The 18741-nt window shown below is 46.3% G+C and overlaps 1 protein-coding gene across 1 annotated transcript in view; it reads left to right on the forward strand.

Moving 5' to 3' along the window:
• Positions 1 to 13921: 13921 nt before the first annotated feature.
• The window catches only part of nkd2b (NKD inhibitor of WNT signaling pathway 2b), a 74739-nt gene continuing 69919 nt past the window's right edge, over positions 13922 to 18741 (forward strand). Inside the window, exons 1-3 of the mRNA XM_038977237.1 lie at positions 13922 to 14216; positions 14342 to 14368; positions 14497 to 14588. Coding sequence (XP_038833165.1) covers positions 14192 to 14216; positions 14342 to 14368; positions 14497 to 14588 — 144 coding nt within the window. The 5' untranslated portion in view covers positions 13922 to 14191. The remainder of the gene's footprint in view (positions 14217 to 14341; positions 14369 to 14496; positions 14589 to 18741) is intronic.

Below are 18741 nucleotides of genomic sequence, written 5' to 3' on the forward strand. Positions count from 1 at the left end.
GTATACTGTACTATACAGGGAATAGGGTATACTGTACTATAGGGAATAGGGTATACTGTACTATAGGGAATAGGGTATACTGTACTATACAGGGAATAGGGTATACTGTACTATAGGGAATAGGGTATGCTGGACTATATAGGGAATAGGGTACACTGCACTATATAGGGAATAGGGTGTAGTGCACTATAGGGTATACTGCACTATACAGGGAATAGGGTATACTGTACTATAGGGAATAGGGTATACTGTACTATAGGGAATAGAGTATACTGTACTATAGGGAATAGGGTATACTGCACTATACAGGGAATTGGGCATACTGTACTATAGGGAATAGAGTATACTGTACTATAGGGAATAGGGTATACTGTACTATATAGGGAATAGGGTATACTGTACTATAGGGAATAGGGTATACTGTACTATAGGGAATAGAGTATACTGTACTATAGGGAATAGGGTATACTGTACTATATAGGGTATACTGCACTATATAGGGTATACTGCACTATACAGGGAATAGGGCATACTGTACTATAGGGAATAGAGTATACTGTACTATAGGGAATAGGGTATACTGTACTATATAGGGAATAGGGTATACTGTACTATAGGGAATAGGGTATACTGTACTATAGGGAATAGAGTATACTGTACTATAGGGAATAGGGTATACTGTACTATATAGGGAATAGGGTATGCTGTACTATAGGGAATATGATATACTGTACTATAGGGAATAGGGTTATACTGTACTATATAGGGTATAGTGCACTATAGGGTGTCATTTGGGGGCACGTATCTCTAACATGGAGTTTCCATGTACAGACTGGTATTGCTACCCATTCTCCGTATGTTGCATGTTTTGCATTCTGTGAATACTGTGCTGTCCTGGTTTACATGTGAGCTGCAGCCGACAGGGCTCAGACAATGAGCTCTTTGTTTGTCGTTGGGCAACATGCTTTAACTCCACTTCAAAGGTTTATCTGGGGGTTGCGTCCTAAATGGCACCCTATTCCCTATGTAGTGCACTACCAGAGCCTATAGGGGTCTGATCAGAAGTAGTGCACTACATGTTGTTTAGTTTAAAAAGGCCCAACTCTTCTGTTTCTTTCTACCTGTCATATTTCTCAGACACATTAGTGTTGTAATGTACTGGTTACAGCAGTCTTTAACTCAACACACCGTTCATAATGACATTCATATACTGTACCTGTTTCACTACGTCAGCCCTCAGTGGAAATGTAATCACAGAGACATATACTGTACCTGTTTCACTACGTCATCCCTCAGTGGAAATGTAATCACAGAGACTAACACCTGCAACCCATCAGCGTATTGCTTTGCCCTTACACTAATCTTATTAACGATTATAAAGTCATCAGAGGTGAAGCTAGGGAGCAGACGTGTGTGTGTGTGTGTGTGTGTGTGTGTGTGTGTGTGTGTGTGTGTGTGTGTGTGTGTGTGTGTGTGTGTGTGTGTGTGTGTGTGTGTGTGTGTGTGTGTGTGTGTGTTTGTTTGTTTGTTTGTGTGTGGCAGAAACGGGCGTGATAAATAAAATCATAATTGCACTGTCTGAAGGCCCTTCTCTCTCTCTGTAGTCGCTCCAGAAATCAGGCAGCTGCTGAACTGCAATCAAGACGGAGAGAGATTCTAAGGCCTTATTGTTGCACCGTTTTATCACTGTTCTAAAGCGGTTTGAAAACTGACGTGAAAACTCCAAACTAAACAAACAGCCGTGTGTTTAGCCTGTCAACCGTTGATCAGCTACATGGCCGAAAGCAATGGAATATCAGGACCAGTGCCAATAGTAAATCACTGGGTGGAGACACGTTGATGTGGACACGTTTACTGCAGGGAAACGGACGGGACGGTTTGATTTGTTGTTTGAGGTTTGTTAAAAACATTTGCTGACAAATCCTTTTAGTTCTGAATGTGAGATGATTACAACACTGGTTTATGCATTACAACAGATTGTTGCTGGAAGCTTCTTCAAATAAAAAAAAGAGTGGGTGCGTCAGAAATGGCCTATTCCCTATGTAGTGCACTACTTTTGACCAGGGCTTATACATACTGTAGTGCACTATAAGGAATAGAATGGCATTTGGGATGCACCCATTCATTCATTATCCATTCACAGCTTGTAATAAACTGCCATGGGTTTTGTTTAACGCTGACATGGCTTCAGGAAGAGGCAGCTCTACCTGTATATCCACACTTTACATTTTATTCAGACTTGAAGGGTCGGTTTCTTGGACTCCGACTAAGACTAGTTCTTGATGTTCCCATTGAGTGTGCTTTCTAGTCCAGAAATAGCCTTTTAGGGCCTCCCGGGTGGCGCAGTGGTCTAAGGCACTGCATCGCAGTGCTAGCTGTGCCACCAGAGACTCTGGGTTTGAGCCCAGGCTCTGTCGCAGCCGGCCGCGACCAGGAGGTCCATGGGGCGACGCACATTTGGCCCAGCGTCGTCCGGGTTAGGGAGGGTTTTGCCGACAGGGATATCCTTGTCTCATTGCGCACTACCGACTCCTGTGGCGGGCCGGGCACAGTGCACGCTGACCAGGTCGCTAGGTGCACGGTGTTTCCTCCGACACTTTGGTGCGGCTGGCTTCCGGGTTGGATGCGCGCTGTGTTAAGAAGCAGTGCGGCTTGGTTGGGTTGTGTTTCGGTGGACGCATGGCTCTCGACCTTCGTCTCTCCCGAGCCCGTACGGGAGTTGTAGCGATGAGACAAGACAGTAACTACTAACAATTGGATACCACGAAATTGGGGAGAAAAAGGGGATACTTTTTTATTTTTATTAAAGAAAAGAAGTGGCCTTTTATTAGTCTGTGTCCTGGAAAGCGATCTTAAATGTCCTCTGAAAACGAACTGACCGAACAAACCCTGATAATAATCCACATCCTCTGGAAGAATTCTTAATAAGAATCCCTAAAGCCTGTTTGTGTCCCAAATGGCACCATATTCCCCATGTATTGCACTACTTTTGACCAGGGACCCATAGTGGGCTATGTTATATAGGGAATAGGGTGCCATTTGGGATGCAGAACCCTTGCATATTGTCAGAGAGAGCAGCTAGTGGATTGGTTCCTGTTTCATCCTCCAGTCCTCTCATCTACAGAAGCAGCTTTGACAACGCGCCTGCCTTCTCATCTTAATGAGACAGCGGGGTAGTCCCAAATGGCAGAGGTAATCAAAAGGAATTCACTATCGGGAATAGGGTGCAATTTGGAAAACAGACGCGCTAATTTACAAAGATAACAGACACCGCTACCTCTGCCTACCACCATTTTCATGATGTCAGGGATTGGTTCAGTTATCTGCTGTAGTAAATAGACGACCGTGGGTGGTTTCACATCCCATTCATCTCTAACACAGAAGTAAAATCTCACATAATGGGAGATGAACGTCCAATTATCATCCATGTAAAAAGCCTGTTAGATGAGTGAATTATAAGTGGGGGATGGGAATATCAGGACAAGAGAGAGGAGAGAAGGAGAGGGGAGTAGAGAGATGAGGACAGGAACGAGGAGAGGAGAGAGATACCTTCTAAAGAGAGGAGAGGAGAGAGATACCTTCTAAAGAGAAGAGAGGAGAGAGATACCTTCTAAAGAGAGGAGAGAGATACCTTCTAAAGAGAGGAGAGAGATACCTTCTAAAGAGAGGAGAGGAGAGAGATACCTTCTAAAGAGAGGAGAGGAGAGAGATACCTTCTAAAGAGAGGAGAGGAGAGAAGAGAGATACCTTCTAAAGAGAAGAGAGGAGAGAGATACCTTCTAAAGAGGAGAGAGATACCTTCTAAAGAGAGGAGAGGAGAGAGATACCTTCTAAAGAGAGGAGAGGAGAGAGATACCTTCTAAAGAGAGGAGAGGAGAGAGATACCTTCTAAAGAGAGGAGAGGAGAGAGATATCTTCTAAAGAGAAGAGAGGAGAGAAGAGAGATACCTTCTAAAGAGAAGAGAGGAGAGAGATATCTTCTAAAGAGAAGAGGAGAGAAGAGAGATACCTTCTAAAGAGAAGAGAGGAGAGAGATACCTTCTAAAGAGAGGAGAGATACCTTCTAAAGAGAGGAGAGGAGAGAGATACCTTCTAAAGAGAAGAGAGGAGAGAGATACCTTCTAAAGAGAAGAGAGGAGAGAGATACCTTCTAAAGAGAGGAGAGTAGAGAGATACCTTCTAAAGAGAGGAGAGTAGAGAGATACCTTCTAAAGAGAGGAGATGAGAGAGATACCTTCTAAAGAGAGGAGAGTAGAGAGATACCTTCTAAAGAGAGGAGAGGAGAGAGATACCTTCTAAAGAGAGGAGAGGAGAGAGATACCTTCTAAAGAGAAGAGAGGAGAGAGATACCTTCTAATGAGAGGAGGGTAGAGAGATACCTTCTAAAGAGAGGAGAGTAGAGAGATACCTTCTAAAGAGAAGAGAGGAGAGAGATACCTTCTAATGAGAAGAGAGGAGAGAGATACCTTCTAAAGAGAGGAGAGGAGAGAGATACCTTCTAAAGAGAGGAGAGTAGAGAGATACCTTCTAAAGAGAGGAGAGGAGAGAGATACCTTCTAAAGAGAGGAGAGGAGAGAGATACCTTCTAAAGAGAAGAGAGGAGAGAAGAGAGATACCTTCTAAAGAGAAGAGAGGAGAGAGATACCTTCTAAAGAGAAGAGAGGAGAGAGATACCTTCTAAAGAGAGGAGAGATACCTTCTAAAGAGAGGAGAGGAGAGAGATACCTTCTAAAGAGAAGAGAGGAGAGAGATACCTTCTAAAGAGAAGAGAGGAGAGAGATACCTTCTAAAGAGAGGAGAGGAGAGATACCTTCTAAAGAGAGGAGAGTAGAGAGATACCTTCTAAAGAGAGGAGAGGAGAGAGATACCTTCTAAAGAGAGGAGAGGAGAGAGATACCTTCTAAAGAGAAGAGAGGAGAGAGATACCTTCTAAAGAGAGGAGAGGAGAGAGATACCTTCTAAAGAGAGGAGAGGAGAGAGATACCTTCTAAAGAGAGGAGAGGAGAGAGATACCTTCTAAAGAGAGGAGAGGAGAGAGATACCTTCTAAAGAGAGGAGAGTAGAGAGATACCTTCTAAAGAGAAGAGAGGAGAGAGATACCTTCTAAAGAGAGGAGAGGAGAGAGATACCTTCTAAAGAGAGGAGAGAGATACCTTCTGAAGAGAGGAGAGAGATACAATCTAAAGAGAATAGAGGAGAGAGATACCTTCTAATGAGAGAAGAGAAGAGAGATACCTTTTAAAGAGAGGAGAGAAGAGAGATACCTTTTAATGAGAAGAGAGGAGAGAGATACCTTCTAAAGAGAGGAGAGGAGAGAGATACCTTCTAAAGAGAGGAGAGGAGAGAGATACCTTCTAAAGAGAGGAGAGGAGAGAGATACCTTCTAAAGAGAAGAGAGGAGAGAGATACCTTCTAATGAGAAGAGAGGAGAGAGATACCTTCTAAAGAGAGGAGAGGAGAGAGATACCTTCTAAAGAGAAGAGAGGAGAGAGATACCTTCTAAAGAGAGGAGAGGAGAGAGATACCTTCTAAAGAGAAGAGAGGAGAGGGATACCTTCTAAAGAGAGGAGAGTAGAGAGATACCTTCTAATGAGAAGAGAGGAGAGGAGAGAGATACCTTCTAAAGAGAAGAGAGGAGAGAGATACCTTCTAAAGAGAGGAGAGGAGAGAGATACCTTCTAAAGAGAGGAGAGGAGAGAGATACCTTCTAAAGAGAAGAGAGGAGAGAGATACCTTCTAATGAGAAGAGAGGAGAGAGATACCTTCTAAAGAGAGGAGAGGAGAGAGATACCTTCTAAAGAGAGGAGAGTAGAGAGATACCTTCTAAAGAGAGGAGATGAGAGAGATACCTTCTAAAGAGAGGAGAGGAGAGAGATACCTTCTAAAGAGAAGAGAGGAGAGAAGAGAGATACCTTCTAAAGAGAAGAGAGGAGAGAGATACCTTCTAAAGAGAAGAGAGGAGAGAGATACCTTCTAAAGAGAGGAGAGATACCTTCTAAAGAGAGGAGAGGAGAGAGATACCTTCTAAAGAGAAGAGAGGAGAGAGATACCTTCTAAAGAGAAGAGAGGAGAGAGATACCTTCTAAAGAGAGGAGAGGAGAGAGATACCTTCTAAAGAGAGGAGAGTAGAGAGATACCTTCTAAAGAGAGGAGAGGAGAGAGATACCTTCTAAAGAGAGGAGAGTAGAGAGATACCTTCTAAAGAGAAGAGAGGAGAGAGATACCTTCTAAAGAGAGGAGAGGAGAGAGATACCTTCTAAAGAGAGGAGAGGAGAGAGATACCTTCTAAAGAGAGGAGAGGAGAGAGATACCTTCTAAAGAGAGGAGAGGAGAGAGATACCTTCTAAAGAGAGGAGAGTAGAGAGATACCTTCTAAAGAGAAGAGAGGAGAGAGATACCTTCTAAAGAGAGGAGAGGAGAGAGATACCTTCTAAAGAGAGGAGAGAGATACCTTCTGAAGAGAGGAGAGAGATACCTTCTAATGAGAAGAGAGGAGAGAGATACCTTCTAAAGAGAGGAGAGGAGAGAGATACCTTCTAAAGAGAGGAGAGTAGAGAGATACCTTCTAATGAGAAGAGAGGAGAGAGATACCTTCTAAAGAGAGGAGAGGAGAGAGATACCTTCTAAAGAGAAGAGAGGAGAGGGATACCTTCTAAAGAGAGGAGAGTAGAGAAGAGAGATACCTTCTAAAGAGAGGAGAGAGATACCTTCTAAAGAGAGGAGAGGAGAGGAGAGAGATACCTTCTAAAGAGAGGAGAGTAGAGAGATACCTTCTAAAGAGAGGAGAGGAGAGAGATACCTTCTAAAGAGAGGAGAGTAGAGAGATACCTTCTAAAGAGAAGAGAGGAGAGAGATACCTTCTAAAGAGAGGAGAGGAGAGAGATACCTTCTAAAGAGAATAGAGGAGAGAGATACCTTCTAAAGAGAGGAGAGAGATACCTTCTAAAGAGAGGAGAGGAGAGAGATACCTTCTAAAGAGAAGAGAGGAGAGAGATACCTTCTAAAGAGAGGAGAGGAGAGAGATACCTTCCTTCCCTGCAGTCCCTGGTTTCAGGCTGCATCACAACCGGCCGTGATTGGGAGTCCCATAGGGTGGCACATATTTGGCCCAGCGTTATCCGGGTTTGGCCGGGGTAGGCCGTCATTGTCAATAAGAATTTGTTCTTGACTGACTTGCCTAGTTAAATAAAGGTAAACATTTTTTTTTAAATAAAATCCACACAGCAGACATTGCGGACCAGGTTAGGAATGCTGTGTAGCACTGTATTTTTCGTGGCGTTATTACGTCATCTACCTACGTTATATAGGTATGCATGTCAGCTTTGACATCGGTTTTGCACATCGGCTTTAAACTAGACATCGGGCCGATGTTGACATTTTTAGCTAATATCGGCCGATTCCGATATGCTTACCGATATATCGTGCATCTCTGCTATTACCTATGAAGTGCACTACTTTCGTCCAGAACCTTATGGGCCCTGGTCAAAAGTAGTGCTCTATATAGGGAAAAGGGGGGCATTAGGGAGAGAGACCATGGTAATTGGGTGCTGCAACAAGGATCAAAGAGAGCTGCCATCAATGAGCTGCTGTGCAAATGTCTGTCAACCCCCGAGAGTGATCTGAGACAGAGCCTCCCTCTGTCAGCCAGGGTGTGTGTGTGTGTGTGTGTGTGTGTGTGTGTGTGTGTGTGTGTGTGTGTGTGTGTGTGTGTGTGTGTGTGTGTGTGTGTGTGTGTGTGTGTGTGTGTGTGTGTGTGTGTGTGTGTGTGCGCAGAGAATGAGAGAAAGATGTAGAGACAGCAAAACCTCTCATCCCACCATATCCCAGCAGCCACCACTCACCCACTCCCCGTTTAGCTGGCCAGCTCCCTGTCTGACTACAGTCCCATTGGTGGGTATTAGTAGGGTCATTACACATCTTAATACAGTCAAACGGGGGAAACCATTGGTGTAACCTTTTATTTTATTTTCATATTTTACAGGTATAATATTTAAATTCATATCAATTCATATTGGCTGGTTGGCTGGTACTGATAGATGCAGAATGGGAGATGTGAGTCTGGATGTTGGCTGGTACTGATAGATGCAGAATGGGAGATGTGAGTCTGGATGTTGGCTGGTACTGATAGATGCAGAATGGGAGATGTGAGTCTGGATGTTGGCTGGTACTGATAGATGCAGAATGGGAGATGTGAGTCTGGATGTTGGCTGGTACTGATAGATGCAGAATGGGAGATGTGAGTCTGGATGTTGGCTGGTACTGATAGATGCAGAATGGGAGATGTGAGTCTGGATGTTGGCTGGTACTGATAGATGCAGAATGGGAGATGTGAGTCTAGATGTTGGCTGGTACTGATAGATGCAGAATAGGAGATGTGAGTCTGAATGTTGGCTGGTACTGATAGATACAGAATGGAAGATGTGAGTCTGGATGTTGGCTGGTACTGATAGATGCAGAATGGGAGATGTGAGTCTGGATGTTGGCTGGTACTGATAGATGCAGAATGGGAGATGTGAGTCTGGATGTTGACTGGTACTGATAGATGCAGAATGGGAGATGTGAGTCTGGATGTTGGCTGGTACTGATAGATGCAGAATGGGAGATGTGAGTCTAGATGTTGGCTGGTACTGATAGATGCAGAATGGGAGATGTGAGTCTGGATGTTGGCTGGTACTGATAGATGCAGAATGGGAGATGTGAGTCTGGATGTTGGCTGGTACTGATAGATGCAGAATGGGAGATGTGAGTCTGGATGTTGACTGGTACTGATAGATGCAGAATGGGAGATGTGAGTCTGGATGTTGGCTGGTACTGATAGATGCAGAATGGGAGATGTGAGTCTGGATGTTGGTTGGTACTGATAGATGCAGAATGGGAGATGTGAGTCTGGATGTTGACTGGTACTGATAGATGCAGAATGGGACATGTGAGTCTGGATGTTGACTGGTACTGATAGATGCAGAATGGGAGATGTGAGTCTGGATGTTGGCTGGTACTGATAGATGCAGAATGGGAGATGTGAGTCTGGATGTTGACTGGTACTGATAGATACAGAATGGGAGATGTGAGTCTGGATGTTGACTGGTACTGATAGATGCAGAATGGGAGATGTGAGTCTGGATGTTGACTGGTACTGATAGATACAGAATGGGAGATGTGAGTCTGGATGTTGGCTGGTACTGATAGATGCAGAATGGGAGATGTGAGTCTGGATGTTGACTGGTACTGATAGATGCAGAATGGGAGGTGTGAGTCTGGATGTTGGCTGGTACTGATAGATGCAGAATGGGAGATGTGAGTCTGGATGTTGGCTGGTACTGATAGATGCAGAATGGGAGATGTGAGTCTGGATGTTGACTGGTACTGATAGATGCAGAATGGGAGGTGTGAGTCTGGATGTTGGCTGGTACTGATAGATGCAGAATGGGAGATGTGAGTCTGGATGTTGACTGGTACTGATAGATGCAGAATGGGAGATGTGAGTCTGGATGTTGGCTGGTACTGATAGATGCAGAATGGGAGATGTGAGTCTGGATGTTGGCTGGTACTGATAGATGCAGAATGGGAGATGTGAGTCTGGATGTTGGCTGGTACTGATAGATGCAGAATGGGAGATGTGAGTCTGGATGTTGGCTGGTACTGATAGATGCAGAATGGGAGATGTGAGTCTGGATGTTGGTTGGTACTGATAGATGCAGAATGGGAGATGTGAGTCTGGATGTTGGCTGGTACTGATAGATGCAGAATGGGAGATGTGAGTCTGGATGTTGGCTGGTACTGATAGATGCAGAATGGGAGATGTGAGTCTGGATGTTGGCTGGTACTGATAGGTGCAGAATGGGAGATGTGAGTCTGGATGTTGGTTGGTACTGATAGATGCAGAATGGGAGATGTGAGTCTGGATGTTGGCTGGTACTGATAGATGCAGAATGGGAGATGTGAGTCTGGATGTTGGCTGGTACTGATAGATGCAGAATGGGAGATGTGAGTCTGGATGTTGACTGGTACTGATAGATGCAGAATGGGAGATGTGAGTCTGGATGTTGGCTGGTACTGATAGATGCAGAATGGGAGATGTGAGTCTGGATGTTGGCTGGTACTGATAGATGCAGAATGGGAGATGTGAGTCTGGATGTTGGCTGGTACTGATAGATGCAGAATGGGAGATGTGAGTCTGGATGTTGGCTGGTACTGATAGATGCAGAATGGGAGATGTGAGTCTGGATGTTGGCTGGTACTGATAGATGCAGAATGGGAGATGTGAGTCTGGATGTTGGCTGGTTCTGATAGATGCAGAATGGGAGATGTGAGTCTGGATGTTGGCTGGTACTGATAGATGCAGAATGGGAGATGTGAGTCTGGATGTTGGCTGGTTCTGATAGATGCAGAATGGGCAGTGCGTCGTAGCGGCTATGTAAACACAGACAGACTGCAATGGTTGTTGGGACGTAGTCAGAAGACAAAACAATGTCTTCATGATCAAGCTTCAGAACTGTCAACACGTCCAACTACTAACATGTCATCAGACTGATTCATTGCAGCTAGAACGAAGGCTGTTTTTCCATTGTCTTGTGTTCTGATGCCAGTTTTAGATTTTCTTCAGTCTTGGTTTTGTTTTCCTGTACGGTAATTCAGTTTAATTTGTTTGGATTGGATGTTGAATGTCACTAGGAATTTCTGTTATGCAAGACAGAGCTTGGTTGTTGTTGAGTCATTCTCTCTCCTCGCTCTCTCTCTCTCTCTCTCTCACCCTCCCTTTCTCTTCTCTCTCTCTCTTTCTTTCTTTCTCTCACCCTCCCCCTCTCTCTCTCTCACCATCCCTCTCTCTCACCCTCCCTCTCTCTCACCTTCCCTCTCTCTCACCTTCCCTCTCTCTCACCCTCCCTCTCTCTCACCCTCTCTCTCTCACCCTCCCCCTCTCTCACCCTCTCTCACTTTCCCTCTCTCTCACCCTCCCTCTCTCTCACCCTCTCTCACTTTCCCTCTCTCTCACCCTCCCTCTCTCTCTCTCTCCCTCTCTCTCTCTCTCCCCCCCTTCTCTCCCTCTCTCTCTTTCTTTCTCTCACTCAATTCAATTAATTTCAATTTAAGGGCTTTATTGGCATGGGAAACATATGTTTACATTGCCAAAGCAAGTAAAATAGATAATAAACAAAAGTGAAATAAACAATAAAAAATAAACATTATAAACACAAACGTTTAAAAGGAATAGAGACCTTTCAGATGTCATTCTGGCTATGTACAGTGTTATAACGATGTGCAATTAGTTAAAGTACAAAAAGGAAAATAAATATGGGTTGTATTTACAATGGTGTTTGTTCTTCACTGGTTGCCCTTTTCTTGTGGCAACAGGTCCTAAATCTTGCTGCTGTGATGTCACACTGTGGTCCCTCTCTCTTTTTTCTCTCTCTCTCTCTCTGTGTGTGTGTGTGTGTGTGTGCGTGTGTGTGTGTGTGTGTGTGTGACATCAGATAGATACAAACACATCCTTTGATTAATAGAAGAAGGATGTGTACTGCATGCTAAACATGTTACCTGTCCAGGTCCTAAATCCACATGTGTAACGGATGTGAAATGGCTAGCTAGTTAGCGGTGGTGCGCGCTAGCAGCCTTTCAGTCGGTGACGTCACTTGCTCTGAAACCTACGGTCTAAAGTTATACTGTTACACATGGGACAGGTAGGATGGTTGTGGATGTTTGTAAGACACCATCTTGTGATTGAAGGACATTATGTCATGTTGAAGTTGACACCTGGAGCAGAAGGTAGTCATAACATCTAATGTTGGTCATGTGACTAGGGACTTGTTTAACTCCACCAGAATAAACGAACAGTTACGCTTCAAAAGGAGGAGGCCTATTTTCAGAATGTTACCTTGCTTCTGTTTAGAGATCAATGGGTCTTCTTATAGAAGGTTTTGTTGTTGTTTGTATTTCGAGGAAACAAAGACGTTTGTGCATCCCAGATGGCACCATAGTCCCTATGTAGGTCCTGGTCAACAGTAGTGGTCAAATTCAACTCTGGATCTCGAAGCCAGTTCCCCCACCTTTTTTCATTGCTCCCCTCTAATCAGGAACTGATTTAGACTGGGACACCAGTTGGGTGCAATTAATTATCTGGTAGAATAGATAACCAGCAGGCTCCGAACCTCATAGGGTAAGAGTTGAATAATACCCCTGCTATAGGGAAGAGGTAGCCTGGAAACCTGATGGGGAATGTTATTGAATTCTACATCAGGCATGAATGAGCAGTTGGATCAGGAATGAGTCCTCTCACAACCTCTACAAGCCAAATGATATTTTCACTTCCTCTACCGGTTGTCCATGTGGTTGGTCCTTATTTGCAGGTAGCAATGTGAGACAATATATACACAGGGAAGTATAATTAAATCAACTTTCCAGAACACCGATAAGGTTCAGATGTCCATCACCTGAAGCATGCGCACAAGATGAAACTACATGCGTGCAACCCATGTATATGTAACAGTTTAGTCCGTCCCCTCGCCCCGACCCGACCCAGGCGCGAACCAGGGACCCTCTGCACACATCAACAACAGTCACCCACGAAGCATCGTTACCCATCGCTCCACAAAAGCCGCGGCCCTTGCAGAGCAAGGGGAACCACTACTTCAAGGTCTCAGAGCAAGTGACGTCACCGATTGAAAGGCTATTAGCGCGCACCACCGCTAACTAGCTATCCATTTCACATCCGTTACATACAGACTACTGCCGAGCTGGTGCACATGTTTACATGGTTCTGCGCATGCTTCAGGTCATAGAAATCTGAACGCCTTATCGGCGTTTTGGAAAGTTGATTTAATTATACTTCCCTGTGCATATATTGTATCACATTCCTACCGGCGGAAGGACCAACTGCACGGAGTACAACCGGTAAAGTACGTTCAAATATAATTGAATTCAGCATTCTGGCTTGTAGAGGTTGAGAGAGGACCCTTTCCTGATCCAGACGCTCATTAATGCCTGATGGAGAATTCAATAACATTCACCATCAGGTTTCCAGGAAAAATACTTCTAGGGTGCTATTTGGGAAGTAGCCTTTGATAATCAGTGCTTGATTTGGACTGAAATAGGTACCGGTAGTCAGCTCCGGTGAGCCCAAGTCAAGCACTGTTGATAATGCAGATGTTGAGGATAGAGTGTTGCACAAAGGCTAACATTACATTCTGACAGACATCATACTCTCTTTGTATATTACACTCCCAAATTAATAGGGGAAAGTTAGTTATCAATATATGTTATTTATACTAGCAGGCTTTGATATTGAAACATTAGGAAAGGGTCAAGTTACAAGAGCTCTCCTATGCTGATTCAACAGTATGGATACAAACATGGCCTTATATCGAAATATACTGTATTTGGCAGTATTTCGTTTTTTTTATCTGTTATTTCTTACATTATTAGGCCAGAATTTGTTTGGTGTTATTACATACAGCCTGGAAGAACTATTGGATATCAGAGCAGCGGTAACTCACCAGCACTACCAGCATTACGCCTATTCTACTGTATCTTAGTCTATGCCGCTCTGACATTGCTCGCCCAATATTTATATATTCTTAATTCCATTCCTTTACTTTAGATTTGTGTGTATTGTTGTGAAATTGTTAGATATTACTCTTAGATATTACTGCACTGTTAGAGCTAGAAACACAAGCATTTCGCTACACCCGCAATAACATCTGCTAAACAGGTGTACATTTTTTTATTTGATTTGATTTGTGTTATACTGGAACAAAATCACCAGCAAAAGTAAATACCTGTTTGAAATCAGTCCAACAGGGGACGGTATTTAGCAGACACTTTGAGGGTGTATAGCCTACAGCCATGCCTACTACTCAGATTGAGCTGAGCGTCTCCTGCTCTGCGCGACGCTACCGCCAGACGGACACACGTTCTTCCATTCAGTCAGTCAGTTGGCTTGTCTGACGCTAAAGAGCAAGTCTACTATAGTCTCCCCTCTCTCGGGATTTGTTTTGAGAGAAAGCGCGTTGTTTCTGTAAGGCAAAAGAAAACATGTGTGTATATTGGTCATTTTGAATGCGCTTGGAGAAAGTTACATTTGACTATTTTCTTGCAAAAACGCGGACACAGTGTGACAATGTTGACCAGCAGACTGGGTTATCCATGACGGATTGGTAAAGAACTGTTCATTAATCAAGGAAAAAGGGACGGTGAAATGGGGAAACTTCAGTCCAAACATGGTAAGATATATCTCTTATAAACATGTTCATATGAATATTCCATACGGATTGATCATTGATGAATATTCTGTTCACATTGTAACGAATTTCTCATTTGAATTTCCATATTGTGCTGTGATCTAAAGCCGGCAAACGTAGAGAGAACCCCGAAGGTGAGAATGAACCTCCATCATCCTTTATGAATAACACATTAAACCTGGTTTTAAACCTTACATTATCTTATTATCTACACACAAGTTAATATCATTGATATTCATTATAATTTCCCCCTGATTTGTAGGAGACAGTTTTGTTGTGAACGCTTTCCTCCGAAGAGCGATGGAAGAATGTGAGAGATACAGCTCCTCAGATCACAAACTGAACAACATTCAGGTAAGAAACGAAACACTTGTATTTTACACCTTAAAACATTTTTTTTTCCTATGTGCTTTCTTGGATAAAATGATACCAAATAAGAGTAATTATAAGAATGTGGCTAATGTTTATAATGATTTGGATACTGAAAATAATGCTAATAATAATAATAATTTGATAATAGTCTATTATAATTCAAATACATGACTCTTTAACACAGGTTGATAAGTTTGTATTTTCAAATTGCCCATATTAGATGGTCCATAGATGGTCTACAGTTGTGATCAGTTGTGATTACAAGTTCCTCTAATGCTGCCCCAGGAGGACAAATCAATGAACTCCTTCATGATTCAGACATCATTTGGGGACTAGCGCTCCATAAAATGCTATTTATTGATATGAAAGATTTAATGATCGATATTAAGATTTATATCCAAAATCTCGAGGTTGTTTTCTAGCATTTACTTTGTATGTTTTCAAGTCATGTTTTTCCCTCCTAGAAACGTGTAGAGATGTAGTAAAACATGGCCTAAGAGTTGGTGACTGAAGGGGAACGTTTACACTACTTCATTTAGAAAAGGACACAGACTGGGGTGTGGTCTCAGTCTGTCTGGCAGTTCCAGGTTGTCAGAAGTGCAGTGTTGTATAATCCCTGTCCCTCTACCTGCAGATTAAATACTCTCTCTACCACACACTAGCAGAAAAAAACTCTTTGTGATCTACAGTCATTAAGTAAGCATTCAAAGGCCTTTGCAAAGACATGTTGATGTGTATGAAGTTGCAGATTTTAGTTGTTGTTTCTGTCATAACTGGCACTGGGACAACAGTGCTGTGGTTATTCCCCTGGCTGGGCTGCATGCTGGGGAGGTAACAGACTGGCTGGGGAGGTAACAGACTGGCTGGGGAGGTAACAGACTGGCTGGGCTACATGTTGGGGAGGTAACAGACTGGCTGGGCTGCATGCTGGGGAGGTAACAGACTGGCTGGGGAGGTAACAGACTGGCTGGGCTGCATGCTGGGGAGGTAACAGACTGGCTGGGGAGGTAACAGACTGGCTGGGCTGCATGCTGGGAAGGTAACAGACTGGCTGGGGAGGTAACAGACTGGCTGGGGAGGTAACAGACTGGCTGGGCTACATGTTGGGGAGGTAACAGACTGGCTGGGCTGCATGCTGGGGAGGTAACAGACTGGCTGGGTTGCATGCTGGGGAGGTAACAGCCTGGCTGGGCTGCATGCTGGGGAGGTAACAGCCTGTCTGGGCTGCATGCTGGGGAGGTAACAGACTGGCTGGGGAGGTAACAGCCTGGCTGGGCTGCATGTTGGGGAGGTAACAGACTGGCTGGGCTGCATGCTGGGGAGGTAACAGACTGACTGGGCTGCATGCTGGGGAGGTAACAGACTGGCTGGGCTGCATGCTGGGGAGGTAACAGACTGTCTGGGCTGCATGCTGGGGAGGTAACAGACTGGCTGGGCTGCATGCTGGGGAGGTAACAGACTGACTGGGCTGCATGCTGGGGAGGTGACAGACTGGCTGGGCTGCATGCTGGGGAGGTAACAGACTGGCTGGGGAGGTAACAGCCTGTCTGGGCTGCATGCTGGGGAGGTAACAGCCTGGCTGGGCTGCATGCTGGGGAGGTGACAGACTGGCTGGGCTGCATGCTGGGGAGGTAACAGACTGGCTGGGGAGGTAACAGCCTGGCTGGGCTGCATGCTGGGGAGGTAACAGACTGGCTGGGCTGCATGCTGGGGAGGTAACAGCCTGGCTGGGGAGGTAACAGACTGGCTGGGGAGGTAACAGACTGGCTGGGGAGGTAACAGCCTGGCTGGGGAGGTAACAGACTGGCTGGGGAGGTAACAGACTGGCTGGGCTGCATGCTGGGGAGGTAACAGACTGGCTGGGCTGCATGCTGGGGAGGTAACAGACTGGCTGGGCTACATGCTGGGGAGGTAACAGACTGGCTGGGCTGCATGCTGGGGAGGTAACAGACTGGCTGGGCTGCATGCTGGGGAGGTAACAGACTGGCTGGGCTGCATGCTGGGGAGGTAACAGACTGGCTGGGGAGGTAACAGACTGGCTGGGCTGCATGCTGGGGAGGTAACAGCCTGGCTGGGCTGCATGCTGGGGAGGTAACAGACTGGCTGGGGAGGTAACAGCCTGGCTGGGCTGCATGCTGGGGAGGTAACAGCCTGTCTGGGCTGCATGCTGGGGAGGAAACAGCCTGGCTGGGCTACATGCTGGGGAGGTAACAGACTGGCTGGGGAGGTAACAGACTGGCTGGGGAGGTAACAGCCTGGCTGGGCTACATGCTGGGGAGGTAACAGCCTGGCTGGGGAGGTAACAGACTGGCTGGGCTGCATGCTGGGGAGGTAACAGCCTGGCTGGGGAGGTAACAGCCTGGCTGGGCTGCATGCTGGGGAGGTAACAGACTGGCTGGGGAGGTAACAGACTGGCTGGGGAGGTAACAGACTGGCTGGGGAGGTAACATACTGGCTGGGGAGGTAACAGCCTGGCTGGGCTACATGCTGGGGAGGTAACAGACTGGCTGGGCTGCATGCTGGGGAGGTAACAGCCTGGCTGGGCTACATGCTGGGGAGGTAACAGCCTGTCTGGGCTGCATGCTGGGGAGGTAACAGACTGGCTGGGCTGCATGCTGGGGAGGTAACAGACTGGCTGGGCTGCATGCTGGGGAGGTAACAGACTGGCTGGGGAGGTAACAGACTGGCTGGGAAGGTAACAGACTGGCTGGGGAGGTAACAGACTGGCTGGGCTGCATGCTGGGGAGGTAACAGACTGGCTGGGGAGGTAACAGACTGGCTGGGGAGGTAACAGACTGGCTGGGATGCATGTTGGGGAGGTAACAGCCTGGCTGGGGAGGTAACAGCCTGGCTGGGGAGGTAACAGCCTGCCTGGGCTGCATGCTGGGGAGGTAACAGCCTGTCTGGGCTGCATGCTGGGGAGGTAACAGCCTGGCTGGGCTACATGCTGGGGAGGTAACAGCCTGGCTGGGGAGGTAACAGACTGGCTGGGCTGCATGCTGGGGAGGTAACAGCCTGGCTGGGGAGGTAACAGCCTGGCTGGGCTGCATGCTGGGGAGGTAACAGACTGGCTGGGCTGCATGCTGGGGAGGTAACAGACTGGCTGGGGAGGTAACAGACTGGCTGGGGAGGTAACATACTGGCTGGGGAGGTAACAGCCTGGCTGGGCTACATGCTGGGGAGGTAACAGCCTGTCTGGGCTGCATGCTGGGGAGGTAACAGCCTGGCTGGGCTGCATGCTGGGGAGGTAACAGACTGGCTGGGGAGGTAACAGACTGGCTGGGGAGGTAACAGACTGGCTGGGGAGGTAACAGACTGGCTGGGCTGCATGCTGGGGAGGTAACAGACTGGCTGGGGAGGTAACAGACTGGCTGGGGAGGTAACAGACTGGCTGGGGAGGTAACAGACTGGCTGGGCTGCATGTTGGGGAGGTAACAGACTGGCTGGGCTGCATGCTGGGGAGGTAACAGACTGGCTGGGGAGGTAACAGACTGGCTGGGCTGCATGCTGGGGAGGTAACAGACTGGCTGGGCTGCATGCTGGGGAGGTAACAGCCTGGCTGGGCTGCATGCTGGGGAGGTAACAGCCTGTCTGGGCTGCATGCTGGGGAGGTAACAGACTGGCTGGGATGCATGTTGGGGAGGTAACAGCCTGGCTGGGGAGGTAACAGCCTGGCTGGGGAGGTAACAGACTGGATGCATATTAGACAGGTTATAACATCCTGACGGGGCTGTATATATTGAAGAGGTTATAACAGCTTTGCTGGGCTACAAATTAGAGAGGTTATAACAGCCTCGCTGGGCTGCATGCTGGGGAGGCTATAACAGCCTCGCTGGGCTGCATGCTGGGGAGGCTATAACAGCCTCGCTGGGCTGCATGCTGGGGAGGCTATAACAGCCTTAAATGGGAAATCTGCAGTTGTTACTTCCATTTTCAGAATATAATGGATGGTCAGTCCTTGCATCCATAGCTCTGTCTATGAATTTGAGAGTGGTTAAATTTCTCCAACTTCATCCTTCAGATTTTTAGCAAAACCGTGGCGGGGAGTACACTTTTATTGTTTCAACTGCTGATTGGCTCTTTAAGCCCTCTGGGGAGCTTTGGTTGTGTCTTATTCTCAATGCCTCCTATTATA

Source organism: Salvelinus namaycush, chromosome 37 (assembly GCF_016432855.1).
Source record: "Salvelinus namaycush isolate Seneca chromosome 37, SaNama_1.0, whole genome shotgun sequence".
Classification (NCBI taxonomy): Eukaryota; Metazoa; Chordata; class Actinopteri; order Salmoniformes; family Salmonidae; genus Salvelinus; species Salvelinus namaycush.